Here is an 18,177-nt window from a genome sequence, read left to right as displayed (position 1 = left end):
GTGTATGGAAGTTAGAATCAGGTGTGAGATAAGAATAGTTCCCAATATATTAGTTCTTGTATCTTATTCACTTTTTAAGAAGTTTGAGGAAACAGTTGATAGGAGTTGGAGCCTCCAAAATATGGAATTTATTAATTCAATGATAGAAGTGTCAAGTGCTGTGAATACCTCTAAGAATGTATATATGCAGTGTAGTTGTAGCCCAGTTGGTCTACTGGTGTTAGAGACAAGGTGGGTGAGGTTGGATGGCCTTTCTTCTAATGTTGATTCCTTCTTCTCAAAAACATAGTACAGTGGCCTCCATCTAAAGTCAGTATTTGATAAATGTGTGGGAAATGTTTTTCCATCCTGGGAAAATTTTGGAGAGATCATCCCAAATCAGGATGAAAAGTGGAAATCTCGTTTCTTAGACTTTTAGTCCAAAAGAAAAGATTTGGTTTGACATTTTCAAAATGCTTCATTTTGATTTCAACCTTTTATTTACTAAACTTACAGTATATAAATTTTGAGCTGGAAAAAAATGGAATTTTTCATGTAGAAAATTTCCAAATGGGATGTTCCAACAACTTAAACCTTTTTTCCAAAATTTTTTGAATTTCCAAATCTGTTCAGACTACTGCTGTTCCAGAAAAGTTTGAGTTAAATCTGCATTTTCCAGTATAAAAAATATTTCTTGAACGTTTCCCAACCAGCTCTAGTTAGCACATCAGTTGAGGTATCACAGTGTTTCGCTGTGCACCATATAGGGAAGACTTTTGGTAATTGTGTGTAATATAACAGTGATATAGAGGAGTCTGATGTACTGATTAGGTATGTAAAATCCCATTTAATTGTTTAACCGGTTAAACAAGGGGAGTGGGCGGAGGGGAGTGCTTCAGCCCATTGCTGGGCTGCAGTAGTCCAGCCACCCAGAGCAGTCCACACACAAGCTCATGATACCATCTACATGTTGTGTTAGTCTATAAAGTGCTAGCAGACTATTTGTTGTTTTTTAAGGGTATCCTGGACAGATTAACTCAGCTCCCCCCGAAGCTTCCATTCATTAATGTTTAATAGGTGACATCCATGCATAATTCTGAATGTTTTTACCCTCTCTCTCCCATTTTAGGTTCTCTGTAGTCATTCTAGCACCTTATCTGCTATGATGCCTTAGTATACGTAGTGTTAGGATGTTATAAAGACCTGTTGAAGCATGGAATCTGTCACTGTGATTCCCTACAATCTAAAAGGGTCTGAGAAAACAAGAATTTAGCATGTAAACTCTGTATGGTTATGTCATTTAGATCCACCTTTACATGTTGACTTCCTTCAGTTTTGCCAGGTATAGGTTTTCCTTTGTCAACAGGTTTGATTCTGGAAAATTCAGGATTGCATTATCTAATTTATGCTATGAAAATTTGTCTCCACTTGGCTAATTTTAGGGACTATGGAACACATGCTTAGTTCTTAAAAGTAAACTTAACCAGCAGTGATTACGATCTGCTATGTGACTACTTTTGTAGATAAAGTCAATAACTGTTAGGTTAAAATAAATGCTATTAAAAGGTGTTTCTTGTTTCAGTGCCCTTGTTACCAGTCCCAACTCAGCCAAGACCTACTGTAGGACCGCAGAGATTTCCTGTGAGTAGCAGCTGTTTCTCCTTCTGTGATATGGATAAGCATACATTTGCAAAGAAATATTAATATAGCAAATAAAAGCTGTTCCAATGAAATATAATTTTAAGGATTTGTAAATATTGACAGTAATCTCTTCAGTTGAAAATGTTTGTTAAAAGCTTAAGGTCAATGGACTTTTCAGAGCAGAATTAATTCTGTTTAACTCTAAAATTGTTGAACCAGTTACTCCAATGGGAGAGGTACAAATGCATCTTATTGTAGAGAGCTTTTTTCATTTTCCTACTGGCATCTCTTAAAAAGGCCACTGGAAAAAAAAAATCTCAGACTAAAAAGCCCCGTATTTGTATTTTATTATAAAAATCAGTGCCATATTTTCTGCTTGCTTTAACCATTTAAAAGGTTTCATTATTTTTATACCAAAAGTGGATTTGCGTTGAGTGATCCTTCCCATCTTACTTTCTTTTGGTTTCCAAATATACTAAATGTATTTTAATTCTTTTTCTAAACTAATTTTCCTGTTTTATTTTGAGTATGAATAAGTGATTTTTGCATACTTCATTCAGTTTTCCAGTTACTGTTTTGTATCATTTTAGTTATTTACAACTCTTTAGTTATTCACATAGAACAGCAAATCCTGTAAATGAAAGTAATTTTTGTGTATCATTGCCTTCATTTGCCAAAACTTGGAAATCGACACAGGATTTTCTTGTACATGAAGCTCATGGAAAAGCTAAACCTTAGTAATATATGGAAAGTGTAAAGGGAAGTAAATGTTCTTGTAGCAAAATATACTACAAGTTGGACCTGATTGGTCCCAGATAAAGCATTTTGCAGGACATGGGGAGGTAATTTCTGACCCCCCTGCTCTGCCACCCCACTGGCTTCCCTGGGCAACCCTGCTGGGTTTGTGTGTTGGACTTCCCACCCCTCCGTTTTCATCCTCCACCCGCAGCCCAGCTGAGCTTCATGCTGGGCTTCCTGGCTCCCGGTCTCCCAGGCAGTCCAGCGAGACCCTGTGCTGCTTTCCCTTCCCACGCATTGCGCCGGCCAGCTCCCACTCCCCTGCATCCCAGAGAGTCCTGGTTTATAGAGGTACAACCTGTAGTAAACAGAGTTCATCTGTATAGAAATCAGTTGTAGCTAGAAAAGGCTGATTAGAAAAAAATATTCTGGTTTTGTGATTTCCATGTGCATATAATATGAGGATAATATTTGTGCAGAATATTTATTTGCAAGATCCTTATCGAATCAATTACTTACACTTGTTCATTTTATACTGATAGTCATATTAATGACTATAGAATCTATTTTATGAAGTATAACATGTTAAATAATCTAAAACTGGCTTTACGAAACCTGGTTATTGTTTTATCGAATTTTGTCATACTTTTGTGAAATTTCTATATTTCAGGTTATCACAGTTTGACTGTTGTGTAACTAAGGAAATACTTTTATCTGAGCAAGTCTGAGTGCAAAATAGTGAAATCTGCCTAGCATTTAAAAATATTAGTTCTAATTTTCACAAAGAGCAGTTTAAATTTATGTACCTTAGAATTTTACATGTTGTTTTCATGTGATATATTTTAATCTGCTAATCAGATTTTGAAATTAAAACAAATTGGAGGAAGAAAGAATGGGTAAATCTGTTGTAATCATATCTCTGAAAATGTATTTACAGAAACATATTAAAATTTGAATTGGAATTCTTTGAATAAGCTGTAGAATTAGAACTCTTAAAATATTTTCCTTTTAGCAGTAGGGGTGGGGGTATGTGTGTGTGTCTCTCTCTTTCTCGATAGGAATATTTTTCTCTTCTCCTCTGAAAATTTCCCTAGAGAAAAATGGAACATCTTTCTTATATAGGCACTAGTACCTGCTGTTTGTTAAGTAGCTGATGTTTGGAGCTAAGAGAATTCTTTTGGTTAGTATCTATTTCTGTTAAGTGAAGAGATTGTGCATCCTAGTAGAGCACTGAACCTCAGATTTGAGAGACCTGGGTTCTATTCCTGGCTCTGCCACTGGCTTGCTAGATAAGACCTTGGGAAGTGATTTCCATTCTTTGTGGCTTAGTTTCCTGAATCTGTAAAATAGGCCCGATGTTACTGATGCCCCTTGTAAAGTCCTTTACAATGGTTTACATGAGGCATGTCAAACTCGAGCCTGCTTAGGTCCACGCAAACGAAAACTGATAGCTTTCAGTGCCACCAAAGAAAATGTACTGTATCAGAAAGTTGTAAGTATTTATTATTATGGATTGTTTTGGCATATTTTATAATATATTTTCAGGTCTAGTTTTAATACAATACAATATTTGATGTGCAAAATTGTTATTTGCGCATATAAAATAATTTTAAATTTAGATATAAATTTAAGGTACTTCTAATTTTTTATGATACATAACTTGTTTTATTGAAATAAAAACAAGTATAAACCATGGTTAATCAAATAGAACATGCTTCTGTGAAAATTTCAGATACTTTGTAAGGTTGAGATTCTGCATGAACATAATTATTCAGGCAATTGCAAAAAAATACATTTATTGCTATAACATTAATATACATTTTGTTATTTTATTTGGGAATAAATAAATAAACAAAATATTAACAAAATAACCTCAATCCACTCCCCCAGAGCCAGGCACTCCCAGCCCCCCAAACTAATACCTAGGTCACGGAGTCACCGTTGCCGCTGCCACATATTTCTTCCTCAGACATGCTGGGGTGGCATGAGCACAGCGGCCGGCTGTGAGCACATGCTGGATGCCATGTGCAGAGCAGCCTGGTCAGCTGTGAGTGAGCATGCAGAGCGTCCAGCACAGAGTGGCCTGGCCGGCCATGAGCGCGTGCACAGAGCAGCCCTGGCCGTGAGCAGTTGCTGCGGCGCAGAGTGGCCCAGCCAGCTGTGATCTGTGCTCAGCCATGTGCTCCGAGCGGCCAGTGGGCCACACTTTATTCCTTTATAAAATGTAGTGGCGGGCTGCAAAAATTTCAATTGGACCACATGCGGCCCCCCAAACACCAGTTTGACATGCCTGGTTTACATAGAATATCAAAGATGCTAGGTAATAGCTTGTTATGAGCAGCATTATACATATTTTGCTTGTTTTATCAAATGTAGTATACAGCTATTGAACTGAAGTCAAATTTGCCTTCAAATTTGAAAGTTGTGTTCCATTTATGTATTCATCCTGTTTTCTATTAAAATAAAATAAGGTGTGAAATTTGCATACTTAGCAGAAATGATGCATTTTTTAAATATCTTTTGTTAGAGGATTTTTATGTTCAGTTTCTAATAATAATAAGTAAAACTTTAACATTTTCATCCCTACTTACGTATGTAAATCTTTGTCTCTTGGGTGTTTTGGGAGGAAGTAGGGAGAAGACATGAGTTCATTTATTTTTTTTAGCTTTGTACACATTTCTTCTGTTTTTTTCCTAGCAGCTGGGGTAATACAGAATCAGTAATCTTAAAATACTCAAGGAATATATCAAATACCTCACTGACTTCCCCTTTGTTTAGTGTGCAAACTTATCTTTATCAATAATTATATTTAACTTACTGGAAATTGAGTATATAATGGTTCTGAGATGGGGCTGTCAGCCAAGGGCTGTGGCAACAGGGTAAGAATTCTCTGTTCGGAAGAGAGCCTAACGTTTTGTAAAAATTGAAGAAGACTCCATAAGTTTTCATGTAGAATTGTAGCTCTTTCTTAAAATATATTAGTTTTGTGTAGTAAAATGTATGCAGAGATTTTAATCAACTATTAATACTATTTAATTCTTCCAGTTACTTTAAATAGTCTGTTTTTTAAAAAAAGCACATTAAGTAAGTTAATGCATTGCACTGAACTTTCCAAAATGGGAAAATGGACACTGTGGCCAAAATTTTCCAAAATAGTTGCTTAGCTAAGCCATAAAAGTTCAGTGGTGCAGGGAGTATCCATAGTCATTTTTGTAAAGTCTACCCTAAGTGAGTTAGGTCTTTTTGAAACTAGGTCCTTTTGAAAATCCTACCCATTGTCTTCCAGTTGCTAAGTCACTTGATGATCAGACCCATTAATTGTAGTGGCTAGATATGAATGTATTAGCTTTAACTGATTTGAAAAGAATTGTTTTAATTACTGCTTTGCCCAGGGTCATGAAGCACATGAGTCACAATAATACTATATAAATACAGGCAGTCCCCGGGTTACGTACAAGATAGGGACTGTAGGTTTGTTCTTAAGTTGAATCTGTATGTAAGTCGGAACTGGCGTCCAGATTCAGACGCTGCTGAAACTTACTGCCAGTTCTGACTTACATACAGATTCAACTTAAGAACCCCAAGCGTCCCCAAGTCAGCTGCTGCTGAAACTGATCAGCGCTGATTCCAGGAAGCCTGGGGCAGAGCAACTCTGCCTCGGGCTTCCTGTAGTCAGCACTGGTCAGTTTCAGCAGCGGCTGACTTGGGGACGCCTGGGGCAGAGCAGCTGGGGTGCTTCTGGGTTGCTCCAGTTGCACCGCTCCTCGGCACTACTGGACCAACCCAGCAGCACCCCAGCTGCTCTGCCCCAGGCGTCCTGATTCAGCCACTGCTGAAACTGACCAGCAGCGGCTGAATCAGGACACCTGGGGCAGAGCAGCTCGGGTGCTGCTGGGTTGGTCCAGTAGTGCCCAGAGCGGTGCTGCGGGACCAACCGGCAGCGCCCCAGCTGCTCTGCCCCAGGGTCCGGCAACAAAAGCCTGGTCTGCTGGGGGGGGGCACACTAGCAGCCTCCCCCCCCTCCCCCCAGCAGACCAGGGACACGGGGAGCAAAGCCGCAGTGGCAGCGGGGTGCCGCGCCGCGGCTGGGGCTTCGCTCCCGGTGCCCCTGGTCTGCTGGAGACCGTCTCCAGCAGACCAGGGGCACCGTGAGCGAAGCCGCAGCAGTAGCGGGTTCCCGCGCTTCTGAGGCTTTGCTCTCACAAAGCCTCAGAAGCGCGGGAACCCGCCGCTGCTGCGGCTTCGCTCCTGGTGCCTCTGGTCTGCTGGAGACCGTCTCCAGCAGACCAGGGGCACCGGGACCAGCTTTTCTCGCCCCGGAGGTCGAGGTGGCGGATCACTGCCTGTGAGCTCCGGGGCGAGAGAGCCCCGTTCGTAAGTGCGGATCCGATGTAAGTCGGATCCGCGTAAGTCGGGGACTGCCTGTATAGTACTAATGTGTTCTGAAATTATGCAAGTGTGTTTGACAGTCAGTTAAGTATTTGTTCTAGCAAGAGCTTTAGCATTGTCCTGAAGTAACAGCCTATGGAACAAACTGTTTTCCTGAATCACAATGCCTGATCCCATCAAGCTGCTAATGACAGCTGGCATGCTTCATATGAGACTAGGAAACAGCCAATGGATGCATATAATTACAGTTGCACTACCTGACACTCTCTCTCACTGTACTAGTCCAACTTGTTTAATCCTGAAGCACAAGCTGTGTGGTGGGGACCTCTATAACTGGATCTTTGAGTCATGTCCTCTGTCCACAAGCAGACTTGTATTTATTTCTTTATATTTAGGGCCTTTGTATGAGATTAAAATGAGGAGGCAGCATTTGTCTATCTTTCAGATACTTGGTGGAGAAGGCCCTCTAGAATGGAAAGGAGAAGTATTTTGGGTAAGAGAAGTAACTGAGACATTTCTTTGGTGAATCTGTGTTTTGATCCCCGTTAGATATACCCATTGAGGGAGGAGTGTATCTATGGGTCACTGTCCTTATATTTTGAGATCTAGAATATCTTAAAATATACATTAGAATATAATTGCATGTGCTGTTTGTGGAAGTCATTAAAATAGCTGTCCATTATTTTTCACACCTTTCTGGTAACTTAAGGTAGTGACTTTTTTTTGAACGATTAATGTTTTATATCTATCAGCTGCCATTCATTTGCCACTTATTTTACATTTTGAAGTCTGAGGTAAACACTCTCTAGGATTGTTAGGGCAATGCCTCAGAGCTGCAAACACTTCTACCTATATAATACAAACGTTACATGTCGTTAATGTTAAAAATTCTAAGTAGCATTATAAAGTGGAGTACAGGCCTAACTTGAGGTCCAAAACTGAAAGCAAAGCTTCAGGAAATTTTATTAGCTGAACTGATTTTGTGGTGATATACTAAAGCATTTTATGTAAAAATCTCTCTAGCTTTAGTGGATCTTAAATACTTCAACATTTTATGGGAATGAAGCAAAATGAAATTGTTTATATTGTACTGGAAAGTGCAAAAAACAAAAGTTATTTTAGATTTAATAATGAGGTGGTGTAACAAGTAAGGAAACCAAGGGTTTTAAAAACCTCGTATCTAAAGTTTTTGGTTCACGTTATCAAGTGTATGACTCTTAATTCATGTAGCTTTGAATTGTTATGCAATTTACATTTCTAGAACAGTCTGTCATTCCTGAATGATATCCAGTGAGGAGTTTTGCGTGTTTTGTAATAGCATTTGTTTAGGAGGTAAATTATTAATGAAAATGAAAGAACATTTGTGAAAACAAATCTGCTGTTCTACTTCCTCAAAATTATTCTGCTTTAGTTATGGCTTTACTATAATAGTAGCAGTAAATGAAATTTTCACTGGATTACGGTGTAGCAAGAGCAGATCACAGGTAGTGTAGAAAGCATTTTGTTTTCATTTAACAGGATACGTGGTATCAGGTGGTGTTGACTGACATTTCTTGGATAGTGCTTTATATGGCATTTCATGCAAATCATGTTTGAATGAGACTGCTGCATCAAATTACATCTTTCAGATTATAGCCTTTGCAGATGTGAGACTGAGCTTATTCAACATCTAGCAAAAAGCTTTGGTTTGGAACATTTACTGTTTTCACAACTTGCCTGCAAAGCCCTGTAATTACAGCACTTAAGATAGTGAAGGAATGATGGGCATTTTCTCTTTTCAGATCTATAAGTAGTAGCAAGCAGATGCAGCATGAGATCCCTCCAGCTGTCAAATATTGTCAGGCTGGCATAGAGGGAATGCAGTTTAAAATGCAGGTGACATAATACCCAACATCCTCCATTTGCTAGTAGGCTTCTGATTAATCACGATTACCATACATTATCATACCATCAAATTTAATCATATCAATGAATTCCCATCTGCAAGAGGAGCTGCAGCAGCTAAACATGATGGTAACAGCTATTAAATAAGAGCAGAATAGATGGTTTCTAAACCACAGTAATGCTTTAACTTGTCATACTATCTCCACGATGCACACGCTCCATAGACGTTAAAATCAAACAGAAAACTCATACATTTATATTTCATGGTACTTGGACTATTTGGTTTGGTTGCTAACTGGTATCTCAGGCTTTTGGGCATCCTGAAGTTGTGGATTTAAAAATATTAGAATGTATATTTTCTTCCTGCATGAATAAAACCTTAGATTTTTTTTCAGTAGTTTCATTTTTACTTTCTGCTAGCTACATAAAAGTTGCTAAAACATTATTTGAATGAATACAAATTTAACTTTTGTCCCCAGAGTCTTGTGAGTAAGATACAAATTCTCTAGACGGGCAACAAGCACAAATTATTAAACATAACCATACAGCAATTCCATATAGCAGTTAATTAGAGGCCAATAAGGAGACTTTGTTGGCAAAAGTCAGACCCTCCCTCGCCTAAGAAAATCCAATGAACACCTTTCACTCCATTGTGTACAGGAAACAGTTATATGAACAAATTTATCCTACAACAAACTGGATCTGTATCTGAGAGATAGTGCATTGGATAAATAGAATCTGAGAGCAGAAAGATGGGTTCCAAACCTGGAAGTACATGTGTGCATAACATTATGCGGAAAAGTAGTATCAGTAAGTTCAATGGGAGCACTTGCTCAGATAAAATTTTCTCAGGACTATGTAAATCACATTCAAAATGGAGTTTCCCTGCGGAAATATAAACCAGGAATCATGTAATTTAATAATTGTGTAGCAGTCTTAAATTTGTTTGTTGCATCAGAAATGTTAATAGTTTGTAAAGATTTTTTTTCTGTTTTGTGTGTGAGAGGGAGAGAGAGAGAGAGAGAGAGAGAGATAAAGGCATTTTTGTTTTTTTTAAAAGAGCATGATCACTCAATGTTTGTTTTTTACTTTGAGGTTCCCGAATTTTTTTACATTAATTACAAGAATATTCTTTTGTACCACCCAGGTTGGAATAAAATATAGAAATCCTGAATTTCTTGTATTTGTGATCTAATTTAGTTCTAACCTTTTTCATAATTCTTGCTGGTGACTTGTGGGATTATCAAGATCCAACAGGTCATAAGCATTGTTAATAGTCTTCCCAATTAATAGCCTCTACTCTAAGGATGAAGAACTGTTCTTAATGAAGGTTAATCTCAATGGTGCTGAAAATGAGGACTTTCTAAAATGTGTTTTTCTTAGTCACCTATTTGGGAATGCTGATCAATTTGAGATTTCTAATATGTTGTACACTTTCTAGCACATCAGTCTTCAGATAGATTTTTATTGTCTTTTAGCACAGTGGTTGCTCTCTATTCCCAATGGGAAACCTCTAGTCTGTTATCCTAAACTTTATTGCCATGTTGTACCAGTCCTCCAGATTTTGTTCTGTGTACTATCACCCCTTTGTATTAGATCTTCAATTAACCATTTGTGTTAACTTTCTTATGCAAGACACTCTAGAGGAGAGACTTTTAAACCAAAGTTGAAGGTGAAGCTGCAGAAGACTTGCTGGTTTTAAAATTAAACAGCTATGCTTTTAAAACGTTTAGTGAAATCAAGGTTTCTAATGTCATTTAAGATACTTAAGTTTTCACCACTCTTCCTGCTGATACCAGAGACTTGTTCTGGTTTGTACATGAGATTTCATCACTTTACAATACCCTTTCCATAATCACTGTAAATTCTTTCTTCCAGCCATATACAGAGCAGTGAGAGCTCAGCCTTAAGGTTTATTGTTACCATCATGGCTTTAAAGCTAGAGTTTGGAACAAGAATTAGCAGTATTTCTTGCCTTATTTACCTAAATATCCCAACATGAAATTTATCCATTATTCTCCTTGCCTCGCATAATAGGCCTTCTCTACTTTCAGCCTGCATAAGAGCATGGATAGAATTTTTACTGGTGTAAAGATAAAGAAACCATCTGGATTTTCCAGGATGGCTCAGACTTGAGCCTATATCTCTCAATGTGATATCTCATGTCTTAGCATTATAATGTGAAACATATTATATTTTATGGATAGTGGATCACCTTATATTATAAGGATCCTTTAGTTTTGACTTGTTTGGACAGACATTCACTACTTATTTTCACATGCTGGGATCTGCCTGTACTGTTCCCATAGCTTTTCTATTTCAACCAATTTTCCATTTCCTGAGTCAGTTTGACAGAATTAAATACTCTGTTGTGATTTTAAAAAAAATACTAATTTCTGATTCTATTGAAAGAAGCTGCCCAATCAATTAATGGTACACATTCAATATTACATGAATCTGCGTATTATAAACTATGATTATTGACCTCCTCTTGGGAGAGGCTTAAGTAAAAGGTTTAGTTTAAATATTAGTCTAATTAAATAAAGTAATTATGCTATTCAGTGCATTCTGTTTTCTCCTCAATGCAAATGCATTACTATAATCAGCCTTAAATGGAAGCTGTTGGGCAGTTCAGGTCCTAAATTTAGATGTTTAAAATAGAACTAAATTAATATATTTTTCAATTTCAGTGAGCAAATTGTGCCTAGTAAATGAGAACCAAGTGAAATTGATTAGATGCATACCTCTTAAAATCATACAGTGGTGTGTATAAATTCTACATTAAAATATAATGCACCTTAGGTTTATAAAACATGTCTGTTTATCCAGAAGGATAAGTGCTTTCTTCTAAAAGGTAGGCATTTTAGGAAAGCTTTTTGAAAGTCTGACCTTTGAAATAAGAGGATTAACATCTCATGACAGATGGCTATAGTTTTAATTGTGTCATAGGTTATAGTGGTCATTATTCTTTGCATTAAACCATATAATAAGAATTAACTGAGTGGCTCTGCTTAACTATCAATGGGGTTCTCATAGCTCTTTGCATTTTAAGTAAGATTAATAAATGAAAACATGTTGTAGAGGCAGAGTATAATTTATTGAAAGATTCATGAAGTTTCAATGACATTGTTAAGGTATTTAATTACTCTCTTGTAAAAAGTATAGAGTGACCCTTTTTGGGAAGCTGATAAGTCATATAATAGCTGTTAGATCCTCTTTATTCCTTGCTTTATAAGATTAACTTTGTGCTAAGCAATTTATGCTAAGTTTTCTCTTTTATTGGTAACCAAAGTTATTGCTGCTTCTTTAATAGATTATTCCAGATAACATCATGTAATTAACAAGAGATGCTGAAAAGTAAAAGTATAATTTGTGTAAGAATTGTACGAGAGAATGTTAATTTCTTAACTAGGAAGGATATTTAAGGGGATAAAAAGGAAAGCAAAATAGTGCAATTCTTTGAAAGGATTAAAGTAACCTTATCTCATATTCTTTCAGAAGGCAGGATTGCCTGAGTGTGTGAAAGTCATGTTCAATGAGCTATTCACAACTCTAATGAATTGTAGACACAACTTAGCATTGCAATTTTTGTAAAAGTGATTGATAATATGCAAGTTATGCCTTAGATTAAATAATGGAAGTCAGTATAAAGGGAAATTGCATAACCAGCATTGCATGTAAGACTGTAGAAAAGTATTTGTCTATAGAGTCATAATTTGTGGTATAAGGGGATGAGGAATGAATAGGGACTTGTTCTTTGTCACGTAAATTTAACATACAGTATTTCTTAGATTTCAAAAATCCAGGCACGAATATTTAAATATAAAGTTATTTTTAAACCACGTTTATTTCAGGTATTTGTTTGTCACTATGGAAGTTAAGTCTCTATTACACTTTTTCAGAGTAAAACTGGACTTTCAGGTGCTCTGGGATAAAAGGAAAGCAAGAGTTCAACATTGTTTTTTTTAAATTTCCAGAATAAATTAGTTCAATTTAATATTTGAAAAGATTTTATAAAACGAACCATCTGCGTTCCCAGCATGGAGTCTGGAAATCATTGTGTTTCCATCTCCTGAGAAAATGGACAACCACTGTTGTCTGTTCCCATCCAGATCTGCAAATCCCTTTTGAAAGTTCATGATAAAACCTGAGCAATGGCAGTGCGTCACTACTAGCATGCCTTCAAAGAAGGAAATTAATTAACCTCTCACTTCTCTTGACATACTCTTATTACTGCTAGTCCTGCATTTTAGCAGGAACATTGCTGGTACAATTTTGAGTTGGTCATAAGAGAGCCATACACTACATATAGAAGACATACATGCAGACCATCTGTGGGTGACTTCAGACCAATCTTTTGTGTCCTGTAAAGGCTGCTAATGCAGATGGATGGAAAATTGCCTAGAAGTTGCATTTTTCCTAATCCTTAACACATTTTAAGGAAAAATACCCTCTTAAATGCAGACCTTACATGGTAGTGGTGGGCAAGCCTACAGTGATCTTTGCTCTCACAAGCTGCATGTTTGAACACATTTGTCTGTCATCTTTCTATTTTTAAATGGAATTTTTGGGTCCGTAAGATGATAACGGGACATGAATTGTTCCATTCACCCTCAATACTATCTTTGTAAGTAAATTTAAATATGATAACATATTCAATTTAAAGTACTCTACTGGGATTTTTATTTTTTCTGTTAAGAGAAATTAATCCTTTTTAAAAATATTAATTAATTAATTAATTAATTTTGAATTTAGATTGTAAGAGCTTGGAGGCAGATACACCCGCTTTTTGCATTTCTGTAAAGCACTATGTAATTTACAGTTCTTTACAGTTGTGTACTCTGTGGCTTGCTTTGTTTGTCCTTTGTCTTCCATGATGTAGTAGGGTAAATTCTTATGTGATCATTGTTATTTGAAAGGACCAAATTCTACCCTATGTTAGTACAACACATGAGCTTCAGTGAAGTTCATACCCATGTAACTGAGCAGAATTCAACTCAATATAAATAGTGATATCCACAAACCAAATTGTAAATAGCTTTTCACTGGCATAGTATCACCGTTGCTTCAGTTCTGATCTTGGTGTCTCCCAAAAAAACCAAGGAAATCAGTTCTCTAAAGCTAGCCACATAATGTTTTAGAAGAAAAAGCTAATTCCAACATTTTTTTTCTCCATTAGGGGAAATGAGCAATAAGAGTTCAGTGCCACGGTATATTGGTAATTGAGTCAATCCTGCTCTATTATACTGAGCCTGCATTTGCTTTGGCATTGTTGTGCAGAGTTGAAGATTTAAAAATCCCAAACAGGGTTTGTCTGCTTTATAGGTATTAAGAAGATTGGTGCCTACTGTCCTTTCTCATTAGAAGTTCTGCTTACCTTTAAACTCTGACAGTAAGAAAGGTACAAGTACCATACTTAGCACAAAAGCCAGGGAAATCATTTTCTATCAAATCATAAAGTCAGTAGAGCTTAAAAATGATGTAGCATTTAAATCAAATGGTTGCAAAAATAGAGAAGCCTCTCTTAGATTTTTACTTCCACCTTCTCCCCCCCCCCCTTACCCTGCTTAAAGTGGGTGGTGCTGGTGGCTAGTATTAGTCCTGAATTTTGGAGTAGCTCAGGGAGCTTTACTTTCTAGACTATTGTATGATTTTCCTTCTCCTGGAATATTTGTCTTGTGTCAAGTTTCACTGAAATCTATAGTACATATGGATGAAATGTGATTTTGCTTGGATTCCAGAGTTTCTTTCTGTTCAATATTGTATAATCTTATTACATTACCAAATTAGCAATAAAACTATATACCCTGTTGACAAGGAAAAGGACTCCCCATCAGTCCTCCTTTCTTCCCATATCATACTGTAGGCCCTGCATTGCAGCTGCCTTCTTTCTGGGATGGAAGTTAGTTCTGTGTAGCCATTTGTTTCTGCTGCTGTGGTTCAGCCCAGGTGGGTTCCTGGAGGTTGACACTTCCTACTTTCCCCAGAGTAAGGACAAATCCCTGCCTTGAAATAAGGGGCCTAAGCACTATTAACTTGCCTGTCAACACTAGCTTGAGAGCCTTTTTCATTTAGTTGGCAACCAGTTAGTTAAAAGAAAATAAAGGGGGGATATATTCAAAGTTGTAAGATCAGTTAAATGCTTTTTTAGAATCAAAGTACTGATTACTCAAGCAAAGTAATAGGTAAAATAAATTTTGTGTTTTGCAAAAAGGCATCTTGGATTACATGTATACTCACTATTTTGCTGTTATTTGGTAGATGTTCCCTCTCTCCCCTAGTGTAAAAGCTTTTTGTTAGTTAGCTTTCAGCTGGAAGCATTTAATGTGCACTGAACTTCCAGTAAAATTGAAGCCCTTTAAAACAACGGGGTATCACTTTCCCAGCAGCTCATCATTTGTATTTAAGAAAATGTCCAGTTCTGAAACCAAATGTACTTTCCCCTCTGCTGATTTTTGTTTAAAATACTATGGATTCTCTTGTTATAGCTTATGCTGAACATAAACGGTCTCAGTCTTTAACAATAAAAAAGTGATATTTCTGTGATTAAAACCTTAAGTGTTCCTTTTACATCATACAGTGTAGATCACTGAATAAAAACTATTAAAACACATCTGGAAATTTTCAAAAATGGGAAAAAATAGAGATGTCTTGTAGCTGATGTAAAATATGCATCAATGAATAAACGCTTGATACTGTCTATTCAGCTATTAAGATATTTTATTGTATCCTTGCTAATCCATTCCAGCTGACAGCTGGAAATATCTGACTGTAACACTATCCAGTCAAGTCATAAGACAAGAAGACAATGGGTATAGTTTAAATAGGTTGCAACATTATGTATGTTGTCAACAAATATCTGTGGAAACCACTGGCACAAGGTCTCATTCATCTCTAGTGCAAGCCTGCATATAACAGGACAGTCTACTGTTACTGTTCCTATCAGTTACTCTGTTATCTCAAGTAGCAAAGGATTATGTGGTGAATCTGAAGGTTTCTATCCTGCTAATGGCCCATGTGGTGATTATATGCCTTATGATAGCATTTGTTTTTTCAGTTTTTTCAGAAACTTAAGAAATTGTATACAAACACCACATTAAGGGTTGAAAAGCCACACACACAAATTAGGAAATGCCAGAATAAAAATGATCTCTGCAACCTTAATTTGTCCCCTTGTACAAATGCATAACAATAAAGCCTTTAATTTAAGACTCACATAGACTTTTTCCACAAGGTGACCAGCTCTGGAGATGAATCAGTGCTGTGTACAATAGCAGACTGGGGGGGAAAGGACAACCTGGGGAATTATAGATCAGTCAGCTTAACGTCCATGCCTGGAAAGATACCTGAGCAAATGATTACTTAATCAATTTGCAAACACCTAGAAGATAAGGTGATAAGTAACAGCAACAGTTTGACAAAAATAAAATCATGTTAACCCAACCTAATCGCTTTTTTCGACAGGGTAACTAGCCTTGTCGATAGGGAGGGAAGTGGTAGATGTGATATATCTTTAGAGCCCTGCATGGATACACAATATTATAACAGCATCCACGTTTGTGTCTGCAAAAATGAGCCATGGATATCTGTGGCTTTGCAGGGTTCTAGATACAAAATTTGTATCCGTATTTGATTCGTACTGGCAAAAATGAGCTGCAGGTATCCACATTGACATCCACGGATGTGAATATCCACAGGTATAAAGCAGATATCCGTGGATTTGCAGGGAATCTACATATCTTGACTTTAGTAAGGCTTTTAATACTGTCTTGCATGACCATCTCATAAACAAACTAAAGAAATACAACTTAAATTGAGCTATTATAAAGGTGGGTGCATAACTGGTTGGAAGGCTGTTTCCAGAAGTTAGTTATCAATGGTTCACAGTCATGTTGAAAGGGAATTTCAAGTGCTGTCCCCTAAGGATCAGTTCTGCATCTGTTTCTGTTCAATATCTTCATCAGTGCTTTAGGTAAGAACATTAGAACAGTCATATTGCGTCAGACAAAAGGTCCGTGTAGCCTAATATCTTGTCTTTCGACAGTAGCCTATACCAGGTGCTCCAGAGTAGAACAGGTAATCCTCAAGTAATTCCTCCCCTGTCGCCCAGTCCCAGCCTCTGACAACAGAGGCTAGGGATACCATTTCTATCCATCCTGGTTAAAAAGCATAGATGGACCTATCCTCCGTGACTTTGGCCTCTGAAGAATTGGAGGTCTTTGGGTCTGACGATCCATTTTGTGTTTATATGTAATTAGCTGTGTTTTTAAAAGGAAAAAAATTAAAACAATTTCTGTTATGTGCAGCTGTAACAATCTCTCCATTGTGCATTAACCTCAGGGTTTGAACCCTGAAGCTTTGATTCTGCAACACAGACTACTACCCTGGAGCTACAGGTCTTAAATTTACATTGGCTGGCAGCAGCAGAAGTGTTATGGTTTGTTTTTTTGAGTGTGGTGACAGTAAGGTTGATGATCTGTTTTCCCATCTCCTGTCCAGGAAGTGTGGGACTCCTGCCTCATGGGTGGCCCCGGAAGGGGGAGTTGAGATACTGAAACCATGTGCCAGGGCTAGAAAAGGGGTTTGGTTGGATGTGGCAAACTAGTTTGGCATGCTTTCCTCCTGCCCCGTTCCACTACAGATGCTGACAGCTTCTCGGTGTTCCTAGTACAATATGTGATGATGGTACTCCTTTCATGGTGGCTCAGACCTGGCTCTTCAGAATGTTTATATTCAGTTGTCCTATTTGCAGGCTGCCAGAATTTAGTTAATTCTCTAGCCTAAGGCTTTTTCCTTACTGAATTGGGTACTTGCAAGAGAGGTGTTATGTTGTGTGTCAAAAAAAAAGTTGCTAATATATTTTATAATTGAACATGGTAGGCAATCTAAATAAAGAAGCTGCTATTAGTTGTTCCTATAAATTTTAAGCTTAAATATCATTAAGATGGTCATGGCTGTTTTAAATACTGCCTTTCCTCTAAATGAAGTAGTCAATGGAGACTGGTTCGGGCATCTGATAATGGGAATAGAGAACTTTTAATCTGTAGGGTTTCTGGATCCAGTTTTGGCCTTTCCTACCCTGCACTAAGGTAGTTATGTCTGACAGCTGTATTGTGCTGTAAAATGAGTGATTGCAGCCCTTCTCTTAGTGGAGATGTGTTAATTGCTCAAAAAAATCCATTTTTGAACTCTCAGAAGAGAGGTCAGCAATTTTATGGGCATGAAGAAATTCTGTTCTAGGAATTGATAACTAGCATAGCAAAAATTGCCCAGCTTGCTTAAATGATATTCACACATCTATGTTTTCCCTTACATGTACATACATATATACTAGAGTGAGTGGTACAGTGGCGGCTATGGCATATGTTTCCTCCGGAAGTGTGGAAGATTTCTAATACTATTTTAAGACCTGTGTTTTCAGACTTCTAACATTCTTTTATTTAAAAGAGATATTCTCTTCTTGAATCTGTTTATTTTGATGTGCTTGTTTTTGATATATGTGGTTCTTATTATTGGGATAGATGGGAGACATCCTCATATTTTCAG

The 18,177-nt window shown here is 37.3% G+C and overlaps 1 protein-coding gene across 7 annotated transcripts in view; it reads left to right on the top strand.

Annotated features, from left to right (window-relative positions):
- The window catches only part of RBM33 (RNA binding motif protein 33), a 171,348-nt gene that overhangs the window by 59,622 nt on the left and 93,549 nt on the right, over positions 1-18,177 (top strand). For 5 of the 7 annotated variants that reach the window (XM_075922758.2, XM_075922757.2, XM_075922762.2 and 2 more), the window contains exons 10-11: positions 1,562-1,620; positions 7,193-7,240. In XM_075922758.2, the coding sequence (XP_075778873.1) occupies positions 1,562-1,620; positions 7,193-7,240 (107 nt within the window). The remainder of the gene's footprint in view (positions 1-1,561; positions 1,621-7,192; positions 7,241-18,177) is intronic. The other 2 variants (XM_075922763.2, XM_075922761.2) reach the window with 1 other exon arrangement.

Source organism: Pelodiscus sinensis, chromosome 2, assembly GCF_052426305.1.
Source record: "Pelodiscus sinensis isolate ZL-2025 chromosome 2, ASM5242630v1, whole genome shotgun sequence".
Lineage (NCBI taxonomy): Eukaryota > Metazoa > Chordata > Testudines > Trionychidae > Pelodiscus > Pelodiscus sinensis.
The sequence above is the reverse complement of the archived record's forward strand: the minus strand, read 5'-3'. Positions and strand labels throughout refer to the sequence as shown.